This window comes from Lathamus discolor, chromosome 7 (assembly GCF_037157495.1).
Source record: "Lathamus discolor isolate bLatDis1 chromosome 7, bLatDis1.hap1, whole genome shotgun sequence".
Taxonomy (NCBI): domain Eukaryota; kingdom Metazoa; phylum Chordata; class Aves; order Psittaciformes; family Psittacidae; genus Lathamus; species Lathamus discolor.
In genome coordinates, this window is record NC_088890.1 from 18,649,594 (window position 1) to 18,662,500 (window position 12,907).

A 12,907-nucleotide genomic window follows, 5' to 3' on the forward strand; every position below is an offset into this window, starting at 1 on the left:
GGTAGGACCATGTGCTGTCATTTTGGAGTGATAGGAAATTACTCAGTGACTTAAAAGGATCTAAGAATCAGCTTTCCAGCACTTTGCAAGAAAAAGAAACCTCTAGCATAGGCACAACACTGGAGATAAAATGGAAAAGACTGGGAGTAAATGAACGAGGTCGAAGAGGAACTCCCAGTCAGGAATGAGTATTTTTTGCAGTATTTCAGCAGACATGAATAAGCAGAACGGACTTCCGCTTTCTCACGGGTCAGCTTTGATTCTGATGAACGGCACTGATGTGCAGAGTATAAATCCAGCTGCTGGTGCATTTGGCCATGGAGGGAGCAGTGCCTGAAAACTAGGTTACTGCCATGGAACCCTTTAATTCTTCCTATTTTGGCCTGACTTTTCAGCTGATATTAGCAAGGGGTCTTTGTGTCTATTTCCACTCCTTCATCCCCTTAAAACATAAAGCAGACTGACATTGCCCTGCTGTTGTTCCATGAGTTGATATAAAACTGGTGTGAAGACATGGATAGATTGGATGTGGCACTGGGCATTATGTGCCCAGAGCATATCCAAGATGTAAAATAACCAAAATAACTGGTTAACGCCCAAATAATTTAGGTATTGGGCTTGCCGTTCCATGGGGGTGAAGATGTGGATGAGATGGGCTGTGCCACGAAGGTGCAGCCTCAGCATGCCCTGGGGCAGGCTGGGCAAATGCCATGCCCAGAGCAGCAACACCAGCAGGTTATGGTGTCCTTGTGCTCACGGCATGGGGACAAGGCAACTACGCTGGGCTCCTTCTTCTGCAAACTGTCTCCAGCCCCATGCACATGGAGGAACCTGATTCTGAGGAAGCCTGTTACTACTGCAGCAACTCCTGCCCTGGGGTGCTTGCAAAGCTCGGAGGCAATGGTGATGGTGGCTCTGGGTGTTTGCAGAGTCAGGGAGCACGGATAGCTAAGCATGCGTTGTGATGCTCTTCAGCTCTTCCTCACACGTTTGGTGCTGGTGTCCAACCAAGTGCATGGACGGATGCCTAGGAACATGGCACTGGGAGGCATCAAACTGCTGAGAAACCATCCAGGAACCAAAACATCAAGACCCATGTCTGCTCCTGATGCCTGCTCAAACCTTCTCCCCAAAGTGCAGGTGGGAAATGAGTGGATGTCGAGCAATGGGGCTGTGGAGGGTCTTCTTAAATCATCAGTGCTCATCTGGTTTTGAAGGAGGATGCCGGGGCTGTCCTTGCTTTGAGGTGGTTTCTCTGGCTGTGCCTCTGCCTGCCAAGAGCCCACCATGCTGTCACCCCCATCAAAGACTGCCCACAGGTCTATGGGCAAAGAGTGGTCTCTATGAAGGACCAATGGCCATCAGCATCTTTTGGGAAGGGAAAAGAACATCTTCTGCAACAAATATCAACATAAAACTTCGGAGTCCTGCAATAAAAACCTGCTTCCATGCAAAAGGAAAAAGAAAGCTATTTTTAAAAGAACTTATGAAGAAAAGCATGTGATCATTTATGGAGAAAAAAAAAAAATGCTCAAACCAGTCACACTTTCCCTTTTGCTGGAAAAGTCAAATTTTAGCTCTGTAAGTCCCTAATTTATTTCAGGATCCTCAGCCTTCTTCTCCCTGTTCTTAGTGAACAGGACCTTCTTGCTCAGGTAACACCATAGTTGAAAAACCTCCTTCAAGATGGTAACATTTCATTTATTTACCATCTACTTACCTGCTTTGTTTAAAACAGTGCAAAGGAGGGGGAAAAAGTGTGCTTTCTAGCCAAACACACCTATTATTGTATATTTTACACATGGATACACATGTATATATGTATGACCTCAAGAAGTTAAAATACATATATACATATACACATACGTATACATAGAGAGAGAAAACACAAGTTTAAAAATAGGTGAATGGCATTGTCTCTGGCATTTGTCATCAGTCATCCAGAGGAAGAGAAAGGGAACTAGGAGACATCTGATGGGAGAGATGACATAATGACAGAGACCTCCCGCTCTCGCGGATTACAGACGTAGGCACATGGTTTCTGCTGCGTTTCTGCCTGCACTGGTTTGCTTCCTTCTAATGGGTAAGACAAACCTAACTGATTGACATGATACTTTGTAATGGGTTTTGAATGCCTTCTGTGCTCTGAGTATTATTTTCTGGGCTCTCATTGTGTCTCTTATATCATCTACCTGGACGTGCATGTGGGGAAAAAAAGGCACATTTTAACTGCAAAAACTGCTTGATTTCAGTAAACGAAGGCATTTCTTTAGTGAGCAGTGCAAATTAGTTTTCTGCTGAACACCCAGAGTAGACCACAGAGTTGGACCTTGCAGGTTGAACCTTCTCCAGGTGAACAGACAACACGTCAAAAAAAAGATCACCAGGAATAATTCGGGGGAAACCCAACACCTCAGTGCAACATCTCAGCAGTTCTCACTGCACAGTGAGAGCATGATGCGGCTACAATGCATAGCAAAAATGAGTGATGAACCACCCAGCCTCTTCTCTCTCTTCCTTTGGGAGCAATTCAAAGTGTGCAGAGAGCTGGCCAGCCGCCTGCACCCTGCTGAAATGCCACAGCCACGCTCAGGACAGGGATTCAATAACGTACCGACAGCATGCCGGGCTTCTGGAGAGAGATGAATTTCACCCTTCCAGGTCACCATTCAGAACAAGGGACCGGCATGCCTCCTATCCGTGTTGGCATTAACCTTCCGTCTCTAATCAAAACCCTGTGACACAAAAGATGCTGGAGAACAGTTTTGAGTCTTCCTCCTGGTGAGGATCTTGGTGATGTGGCTGGCTGAACGCGACCGGCCCTGTACCTGCTTCCTTCACAGGTCTGCTATTTCCAAAATAACCCGTGATCTAAAAGCAGCTCCTTCCCGGCTGGTTGTACATCCAGCCTGTGCTGGTGAGGAGTGGAATAAAACACTCGTTATCCTTGGACAGGTTGTCATATTTCAGGTGCAAGCTCTTGAGCATTCCAGAGCTTTTGTAAAGATGAAGTTTATTTCACTCTTCACCCCGTATATTCTCTCTCTACATATAAATACTGTATATCCAGTACAAGGCACATACAGACAAAACCAGAGGAAGACCACTACCATTCTAGGCACTCGTGTAGTATTCAGTCCACCTCCACCACAGTGTACTAGAGGTTGGGTGAATGCAAAACGACAGAGGTAACAACAGGCTGAGGAGAGAGTCCAGGCAGGTAGGGTTGTGTTGGGATGTAACTGCAGCGCTCGTAAAATATACCCATTGCTACATGCATGGACTGCTATGCCACATTTACCCTCCTGTGTCGGGCTACCAGCTCCGCAAGCAGCCGACTCGAAGTTGCTGTTACATTCCTCGGTCAAAGTTACGGAAGCGAGGGCAACCCGGGTAAAATCCCAGTAGGAAAACATGGCACTGAGAGGGCATGCACGAAATATGACAGGAGTGACTCGTTTAATTCGGTTTAGTCACATACCTCTTTCCCCTGCCAGGATCATCCAAGATTGAATGAACAGTAGAAAAACAGGGAGGAAATTTAAATATGCAATCAAGCATTAGTTGGGTGTCGTGGATTGTTGTGTATTATCAATAACTTAAATTATACTGCAAATTTAATATACACTGGAATGATTTTTAGGTGATTTTGAAATTATTTATCAAATGTTCTTAATGCAAAATATAGTGAGTATATATATATATATTAATGGGAAGGAAAAGAGAAAATAGTGAATGAGTGTTACATTACCTACAGTCATAAACAATAACTGTTCACTCTGAATGTTAAAACTATCAACTTTTCAATATGCATCCAAGAGCACCAGATTTACAGAGAACTCAGGGCTGAAACCTGCAAATACTTACATGGGTACACAACGTCACTTGCTCGGGCAGAAATATCCCGATGTGATGAGAGCGGGACTACAGCCAGCAATGTCAGCTGCCTGTGGGGTCAAGTGTTTCCAGGATCAAGCCTCAAGATTTTCTGGTCTATATTTGACTATGACATGGTTTCAGTGGGTTTAAAACAGGAATCTTTCTGTTAAAGCGCTTTGAAGAGTAAAGAGTAGTTGCATAAGGCCTTAGATAACCCAAATAATGAGTAACAGAATAATCCATCCTAACCTCCGTGACTAGTAATTGAGGTATTCCCAATAAACCAAGGCAGAAGAGGCCAACAGGAAACCAGGTGAGTTAGTCATGTACCGCAGGGGCCCAGGGGAAGCCCTGGAAACAACCTGAATGCTCATAGAGGGACAAAAGAAGAACTGCTTTGGTTTGTGGTGGTTTTCCTTGCTCCAGCTTTGGACAGCAGGAGCCGTAAGCTGCTGCAGGGACCCCGCTAATGCTGTCTGGAGGCACGCAGGGCATCACTTGGAAATATGACCTTTCTGAAAAATGGACAGGCTTGCTCTTGTATGTAGCTGGTGGTGAGTATATTTGGCCATATCCGTCTCCTGCTGGCGCTGTATGAAAGGCTGCAGACTGACACAAAGGAGAGCAGAACTGAATTCGTTCATCCTTCAGCCCTCCCTCCCCTCTGCAAGAGCCATCTTCCTGACCTGTCACTTCGCCTTCATCGCACTCGAGCGCCATTACTTAGGAATACTTTTGGCTTTTCAAGAGGATAACCCAGCACCAGTTGGGAAGACATCACACAGATATGCAAAGCTCCCTGCGAGCCACTGGAGCCCCCTGCAGACCTGAGGGGGAACACGACCTCGCAGGACACCGCTGCTCACCTCCGCATGGTGTTCTTCATTTTGCTGTAGGACTTCAATTACCAATTCTGCCAGACGTATTGTATCTTCTAACTTTTTAGCTGGTGTGACTAACCGGCCTACATTCTCTGTAGTACAAGAACTCGAATTAAAAGGGAGGTAGAATGAAAAGCTAGATGTACAGTAAAGTTATTTTAGTGGTTAAAAAAAAAAAAAGAATGAATATAATCCCATAATATTCTATAGCTTTAAAGATCTTTTCATGCATATGTTAAATGCTTATATAATTAGTACTGAGCAAACCAGAAAGCCACATTCGTTATTATACTATGAAAATGCAGTGCTCCAGCTCCAAATTTCACAATACTGTCAGAGTTCATTTTATGGTGAGATGATGGCACTTTATTAGCTCAAATAAGAACATCGCATTCCCTAAAGACAGCATCTGGCCACTAATACACGAACAATATGTATCCTTCAGTGTAGATGATGCTATTATAGGAATCATGGACATGTCTGTATGATTTTAAAATTCTTTTCAGAAGATCAATTCAAACAAATCTGTCTTTTTAATAAATTGCCAGACTTGAGAAATTCAAATGTCACCTGCTACTGAAAGCAAAGCTTGCAGGCCTGCCTTGCTCCAGGATTTAACTCTACAAGGGTCAAGGAGTTACGCATGCTGGAGGGAGTGGAAAGTGCTAAATCCCACTAGGAGTTCATAGGTAAGATTCATATGGGAAAAGAGATGCAACTTTACAGCAAAAACCCTACAAACAAACCAAAGAGTTTAAATCCTGGAGCTTGGTCTTTAGTTACGTTGAACTATTTTGCAGCATTCTCTACGAACTTTAAAAAATAATTTAATTAGAAATCTTCCAGGTAATTTATGTTATTAACAGCACATTAAACATCTGAGGTGCTAACAGTCTGACTCGAATAATATAGAGAAAATCACATTTCCATTGAACGACAGCTTCTGCAGACCTGGCTGAGTGCAAGCTAGGAGGTTTCTGTGAGCCCACCATGTCTCACTTCCATGAGGTGTCCAAAATCTCCCTGTGATGATTACCCTGAGAAGAAGCGGAGCAGAGGATCTGCTCCCTGGGATGCACCCATGCTGTAGTATGTCACCAAGCTGACTACACATCTGTCCCTCTGATCAATAACCTGGTGCCAATTCCATCACTAGCACAGCTAGGGTGAGGAACAGCGTCGCACTTTGGTAGCTACACCAGCCAATTAATACCTCTGCATGGATGTGTATTTTGGCATTTCCACAATATTGAAGCTGGAAAATTCATAAATAGGTAGCAAAACCCAAATAGCCAAATAAATCTGAAACTGGCAGAGTGCATGCCCACAGCACAGCAAAATGCTAGCAGTGGATGCACTGAAGCGCCATTACCAGCAACCACCCTGGGATTTCCAAAGAGGCCCAGCTAAGCCAGCAGTGTGGGTCATGCTGACACACAGGATGCTGGCTGGGCATCTCAACTCCAGCTTTCTGCACACACTGCTGTTTTGCTCTGCTCTGCTGGGTCACCCAGGGAAAAATCCCTGCCCTGCTGAAGCATCAGTGAGCTTCAAGGACTTAATTCTCCCCCTCAGAATCTTGCCTGATCCAAGTTTCCCCTGACTACCTGTTCAGGTAACAGATTTCCCATGAAAAGCAAACCCATCAGAATGGTAACATTTGGGTGCAAGGGGTACATGGGCTTTTGTTTGAGGAGCTCTGGCATTGCAGGTGCTCAGCTTGGTTGAGAGATGCACCATGGTTTATGTCACAGATACGGGCCTTGGGGGTTTCTTCTCTGGTTTTCCCTTTGTTTCTCATATCACTGGAAACAAACAAACAAGCAAACAAAACCAGGTTCCCCTTACTATAATTAATCAGGCAAATACTGCAATTGGAGAACTGCTGGTTAACTCATTCTTTCTCTTATCTAATCCAGCACCTCACTGGCTACAAGAAGCCAGTGCAGGCTTCCTTTTGCAGCAGGAGTCCAAAGACACACTCCTTATTAAGCTCTGGCTGTTTCTGCACCTCTGAAGCCAAGGGGAAGCTTTTCCATTGATCAGAGCAGCATCAGGCCCATTCTCATTTGCAACGCTGATCTGCTCTCAAATACAACCAAAAGACAAAAGTGTTAATAAGAACAACTGCTCAGAGATGCTGTCTTTAAAGAAAATATTGATGCTTATACAACTTTGGCAGCCAGCAGATGTCAATCTTAATTTTTTTTCTTCTTATTTTAAATATTTCCCTGGTTAAGTTACTATACATCAGAATATTCTGCTAAGATAGCTGGAGCACTGACAGTTACATGAAACGTATACGATATACTTATCAAACATTTCATCCAACATCATGTAAAGCTCATACATATTTATAGTTTCCATGCAAAATGTTATGCAACAACAATGTTATTTTGTGCTGACGTTGATATTTGAAAATGTTGCATATGTCAGACATTGCTAGACAAAAAAATGTGGACATTTTGAAATAAACGCTACCTCTAAATCTCTGAAACCTACCACATCGCACTAGGTATTTGGTGTAAAGCTGCACATGAGAACTAGCTTTCTACTGCTACACAAGCAACTGCTAGACTAGAAAACCACTGAATAAAAGGAAGGAAGACTATTACAGTACTTGGCGGCTGTTTGGCCATGCCTTTGAGCATATGATTTATCATGTTAGTCTGCGTTTGAGGAGATGATGGTGGCCCAGCCGGTGGCTTAGGCTTGGACGGACGGGCTGCTTGGGCATGATGGAGAGAGACACCAAAAGTAAAGAGACAAATGACTTCATAAACAGTGACAAAAAGATGGAAACTTCAAAAGGAACATAAGCAGAAATGACCAAGTACAAACGGCATAAGCTGCTGGGTTTTTGCTTATCGGTACTTGAAATGTTACACGGTAATGACACCATTTGACAACACACATTCTAGAAGTCAGCAGATTCAAACATCCTACAAGACTGTGCAATCAGAAAGCTAAAAATTCAATGCAAGTATGAAACTGCACTTCATGCAGCCACGGAAGGAAACTGAAATAGGTTAATTCCCTTAAAACTCTGAAATCCAGAGAAGGCGTACTGAAAAAGATGACTTGAAGTCAGCGCCCCAATGCTTAGGTACATTTAGCAATAGAATAATGAGCCACAGGAATTAATTGCTTTGCAAATATCAATTACACATTTTAGAATTAAACGTCACTGTTGGTTAAAGGCAGCTATAAAATATTCTTGTGCAATTTAAACATGTAAAAAAATCTGTCACTTAAAAATGTGTGGTTCCTGATCGTTTCCAGCTCATTTAATTATTTTCAACTTGGAATTCTAGTGGCTTTTATATTCTGGGTTGAATCATATATAAAAACTTGCCAGCTCTATCAAATATGTTACTTGCTATTCCAAATGTTAGAATACTGCAATCAGGACTTGACCCATCTGTCATATAGTTTACAATATCAGCATAGGAAAAATTCAAAGAAAATAGCCTTTCCTTTTACATACACTCAGAGAATAAATTATAGGCTGTGAATATATTAACACAATAGTTTCTATTCAATTTAATAACAGTTTTTAGCAGCATTGTGACTATTTTTAATCATGCCATTTGCAAGGAATCTGGCATATTTATCTGGACATTCTATTGCCAAAAGTCCTTGCCATTTTGCTTGCATTTTCCAGTGGGTAAAAAAGAAATCAGTTGGCTTCTGCAAAGTAGATTTCTGATTGCTTTTAATTCTCACAGAATTAGAATACTTATCAAAGTATAATAAAGAATATTCGAGTAAACCGTTAAGGAGTATGAGTTAGGCTGGTTCCCCTTTCCATACACATAGATATACACACATACATAAACACACATACAACGCATACATGCACGCACACACACACACTTTTATTTTGTCTTTTAAGCTGTGTAATGGTTTAATTCAGATTCAAGCTATTGCTTTCTAGCTTTTTTGTTATTGTTGTGGCTGATTTCTGGTAAGAGGAAAAGCAAATCTATTTGTTCATCCCTGGAGTCATCCTGATTCTTGTTCAGTGTTTACCAACGGTGGCTTTGTCCCCAGAAACAAACCTCTCAGCCTCAAGTGACAAAGATAATTGCTTTTTTGGGGCACTGCCCTAGTGACTTTCACTCCAATTTAAAACATACGCAAGAGTTTTATTTGGCTACTCACTGATGGCTCCTGAGCTCAACATGTAGCTGTAGAGAGAATATATTCCTGCCCATCACTATGGAAAGCAGTTTGTGCTGAGGTCCCTGTATGGGAAGGGACCGTGGGGAGAGGAGATCACACATCTCCTCCCACCCACATCTGACTGCATGGTGGGAACCCTGGACATCCAGGGAGTCCATTGGGCTCCCAACTTGGGAGTGTCAATGAGAGAAAGCATCAAAAGCAGGGTAAAAATCACACCCCAGAACTGCATCCCACTGCACCTCTCAATGCTGTGACCCTTAAATGTGAAGTCCAGCTCCTGCATCCCCAACCCATCAAAAAATAGACCTGAGACTTCACGGACATCCAGACCCCATCATGTAGAACAGGCTGGACTTGTGCAAGTGTTTTTTTGTCCTAGGGAAAAGTCATTAACAGAGAAGGAAGAGGAGGAAAAGGAAAGAGATGCAGCAGCACCGGGACTTCACGAATTGCTAGTGCAGCATGTACAGAACAGCTTGGAGGAGGCTCCCGCTGTGCAGTTGTCAGCACAGTGCCCCGGGGTGGCTTTCTACTTCTCTGGGAGGCCTGTGAGAGATCCCCCCCCAGCGCATTATCCTGCTTCTGGCATCTCCCCACCACCGCCGATGCTTGAACACAAGCATCCACAAGGGATTATAGCAGGTTAAGCAACAAACTCTTGATGTAAATCTTATCTGGCCCAATCTGCACAAACATTCAGCTCTTTTATTCATTTAAATATCTTAGACCCAAATCCAATGCTCTTGCACGATGGCTGCAAAACCACCTGGAGCAGAAGGAGATGGGAAGAAAAGGTCTATTTCTTCCTGTGGGCACTGAAGGCCTCGTGACCCAACCCACATTTTCTTTGTTGTCTCTTTATTGCAAGAAATAAGGTCTGTCTAAGAAAGTGATTAATTTCCTCTGTAAATTCAAATAGGAATGGGTCTGTGACAGCAACGCCCCATAGGCACTGGAGTTGACGTGTGTCTCTGGGTCCAGCTCTCAGGGATGATATGCGAGGTCCCTCTCATGGGGTGTCTGGGCTCATGCTCAAAGGAGAAGTATAAGGCTGGTTTTACGGCATTTGCCAGAGATCAGCTGCAGTGCGCGTGGCAGGTTGTGTTTCACTTCAGCTTTTCTTTCTTCCCTTTTTCCTCTCTAATGCCTCACCACAGCCAGGTTAGCATCAGAAATGTTCTTGCATTTGCTGCTTACATGTGTTGAATAAATAAGATTTAAACACCTCCAACACTGAGAGCAGAGGCAGGAGCAGCTCCTTGCTTCCTAACAACCTGACAAAGTGCCCTCCTGGACAAACTTCTGCTAAAGGTTTTTAAGCTTCTGCATGATACTTGCACATAAAATACATGCAGAAACTTGAATTACTTGGCAAATTCTGGGGTTGTGCTTACAATAAACTTTAGCCTGCAATTATTATAACAGGCACATTAAGAATCTGCGCTACTTCTAGTATTTACATTGCATACAGTTCATTGTGTGTGAGTATTTATGGACCGGAAGATCTTCAAACTACATATTTCTCACTCAGCACCGTGATCTGTGCTAGATGAGCTACTAATGCACCAGCATCAGTGAGAATTACACTTGCAATAGGAGAAGAGTATTACTGACTTTTCATGTTTTTTAAATAACCACTGACTCCATGATTTCTTTATAATAATTAAAGATATTCAACCCCTGCCAAAGGCTTTGGTACATAAGTGTTATGTGTGTTCATTTCTGAGCCAATCATGAAAACAATAAAAACAGCTGCTGCTCTCAAGGTAACTATAAAGAGTAATGGACTTAGCCTGAGGATGAGGCAAAGCAGCCTTTCACTATATTTGTGAACTGAATTTGTGTGTACCCGAAAGGGATTTCAGTGATATTATTTCTTTCAAATTAAGATGCGTTGTCTTAAAAGCAAGGAAAATTAACAGAATTCTTTTGATTCAACTCACAAAAAGACTAATTCAGCTCTCAAACCCCAACATACTGAAAAGAGAACTGATCTCCTGACTTTCTGTTGATTATTCAGCCTAGTGAAGAATTTTTGCATATCTGAATTTTTGCCTCATGCCTCAGGCAGCAAGTTGCTCTGCAGTTGGTAAGAGACTCAAGGGAAGATATCGGCACAATGAAGATCTTTGTGTTTTCTGAAGCTCTTGTAATAACTTTGATGCTGTTTTAAACACTGCCTTGGAAAGGGCAAGAGGAAATCTCAAAAGCTGCGTAATGACTCTTTGTTAAACACAACTGAATGGCACTTCAAGGAATGAGACCAATAAAGCAGCAGATCAGCAGCACAGAAATATAGGTTGTTGTCATGCCTGATTTAAAGTGTAAGACTTGTTAATGACTCCAGGCTCCACTCCTGATGTTTTCATCCATTTTGCATCCATACTCATCTGAGGAATGCAATTTTTCTGTTTAAGCATTGTGGATTACCACAAGTGCTGGTAGCAATTGCCCAGTGGTGGCTGGGCTGACAAATCACACGGGACCTCTCCTTGTCTTGGACCAGGTTAATCGCCAGGCAGCTCAGCTCCTAACCCTTCAGCACACTTGCTAAGATTTATGGATATGCCCATAGAGGTTCCGAGGCTGAGATCCAGAAATAGTGAAGTGACGTAAAGTGAGCATGGAGGCTGTGACAAGGGCCAGTACGAATGCCTTGAAAAATACTGGTCTGCTTCTCAACAGCCTGCTGTATTGCTCTAGTAAAAAACCAACCTCCTCTGCGCCTGCCTCCTCGGCTGAGGATGCTTTCCATGCCTGCTGGGCGAGTGCTATGTGAAAGATGCTCCATGGCTGGTGCCAGCCAAGGTTTCCAGCCTGACGTAAGCACCTGAGAGATGTCTGCCTCTGCGTGGGCACCGTGGCTGCCTCTTGCTGCTCTGTGGCAGCATTGACCCCTGCACTGACTGGGTTTCAGCTTTCCACATACACTGGAATCACTGCTTGGGTGTGTTTTAGAGGGAAGTCAGGCTTCCCCACCAGCTTGGCTGGGAGGGACAGATCTGAGGAGGACAGAGCATGCCAGGGATGCAGCATGGTGAGATGCTGTGCCTCCAGAGCCCTGCTTCCCCAAACAGGGGATGGGGAGGCTGCCGGACAAGCAAAAGCCTGTTATTTTTTGATAGACCCAGAGAAGCTGATTTCCCTTGGTAAACAGAGCCATAGAGCTTCAGTAGGTCCCTCTGCTCTCCAGTTACTTTCCACTTGCAGTCTGTGCCCCACTGCTCTACCGCCCAGCACTAAGCACCAAGGTAAGACCATCCTCCATCCCTACATCTCCTCTACTTCTCACCTCTGTGCATCACCTCAGCAGTACCACGAGAAGCCTGTCTTACAGAGACCAAAACTAAAACACAATATGAGAAATACTTGGTCTGAAAACTAAAGAAGTCTTATGCTAAACTAAACCAATGGTCAAACTGACAAACCATCGCCCTGGCTGGCACCACCTCCAAAGCTGCCTGTACCCAGCTCCCACAGCGCAAAGTGGCCCTCGTTTTCATGGGAGCCCTCAGTGCCACAGCACTCCAACACAGTGCAGCACGTTTCAAAAATCCCATGCACAAGGGGTGGAGAAGGGGCTCTTTTCTAAAGAAACAATGGATTCCTGTATATATAAATAAGCAGATGAACACTTATTAAAAGGCTGCACTTATCAATCTGAGTGTTAATAGTTTTGTCTGATTAATAATTACAGCAAATCATTCCTCTTTATTTTAGCATAGAGTTTTGTTTAATGTTCAATTTAATGTTTTTAAAGCAAGACAAGAGACTACATACTTCTCAGGAGAAAGGACATCAAAGGGTGACATTTGGGTGTTTAAAAAGAAGTTGTTTTCAGCATCTTATTTTTATTCTTGCTTCTGGCAAAACAAGTTGCAATTCAGGCCAAAGCCCAGTCACTTTTTCAACTCCACTTAAGCCGAGGAACTGGTTTCAAGTGAGTCCTGCTGACCTTG

General features: G+C 43.4%; 1 protein-coding gene across 3 annotated transcripts in view; it reads right to left on the reverse strand.

The window, feature by feature from the left end:
- The window catches only part of CADPS (calcium dependent secretion activator), a 210,575-nt gene that overhangs the window by 51,727 nt on the left and 145,941 nt on the right, over positions 1-12,907 (reverse strand). For all 3 annotated transcript variants that reach the window (XM_065687841.1, XM_065687840.1, XM_065687842.1), the window contains exon 17: positions 4,746-4,852. In XM_065687841.1, coding sequence (XP_065543913.1) covers positions 4,746-4,852 — 107 coding nt within the window. The remainder of the gene's footprint in view (positions 1-4,745; positions 4,853-12,907) is intronic.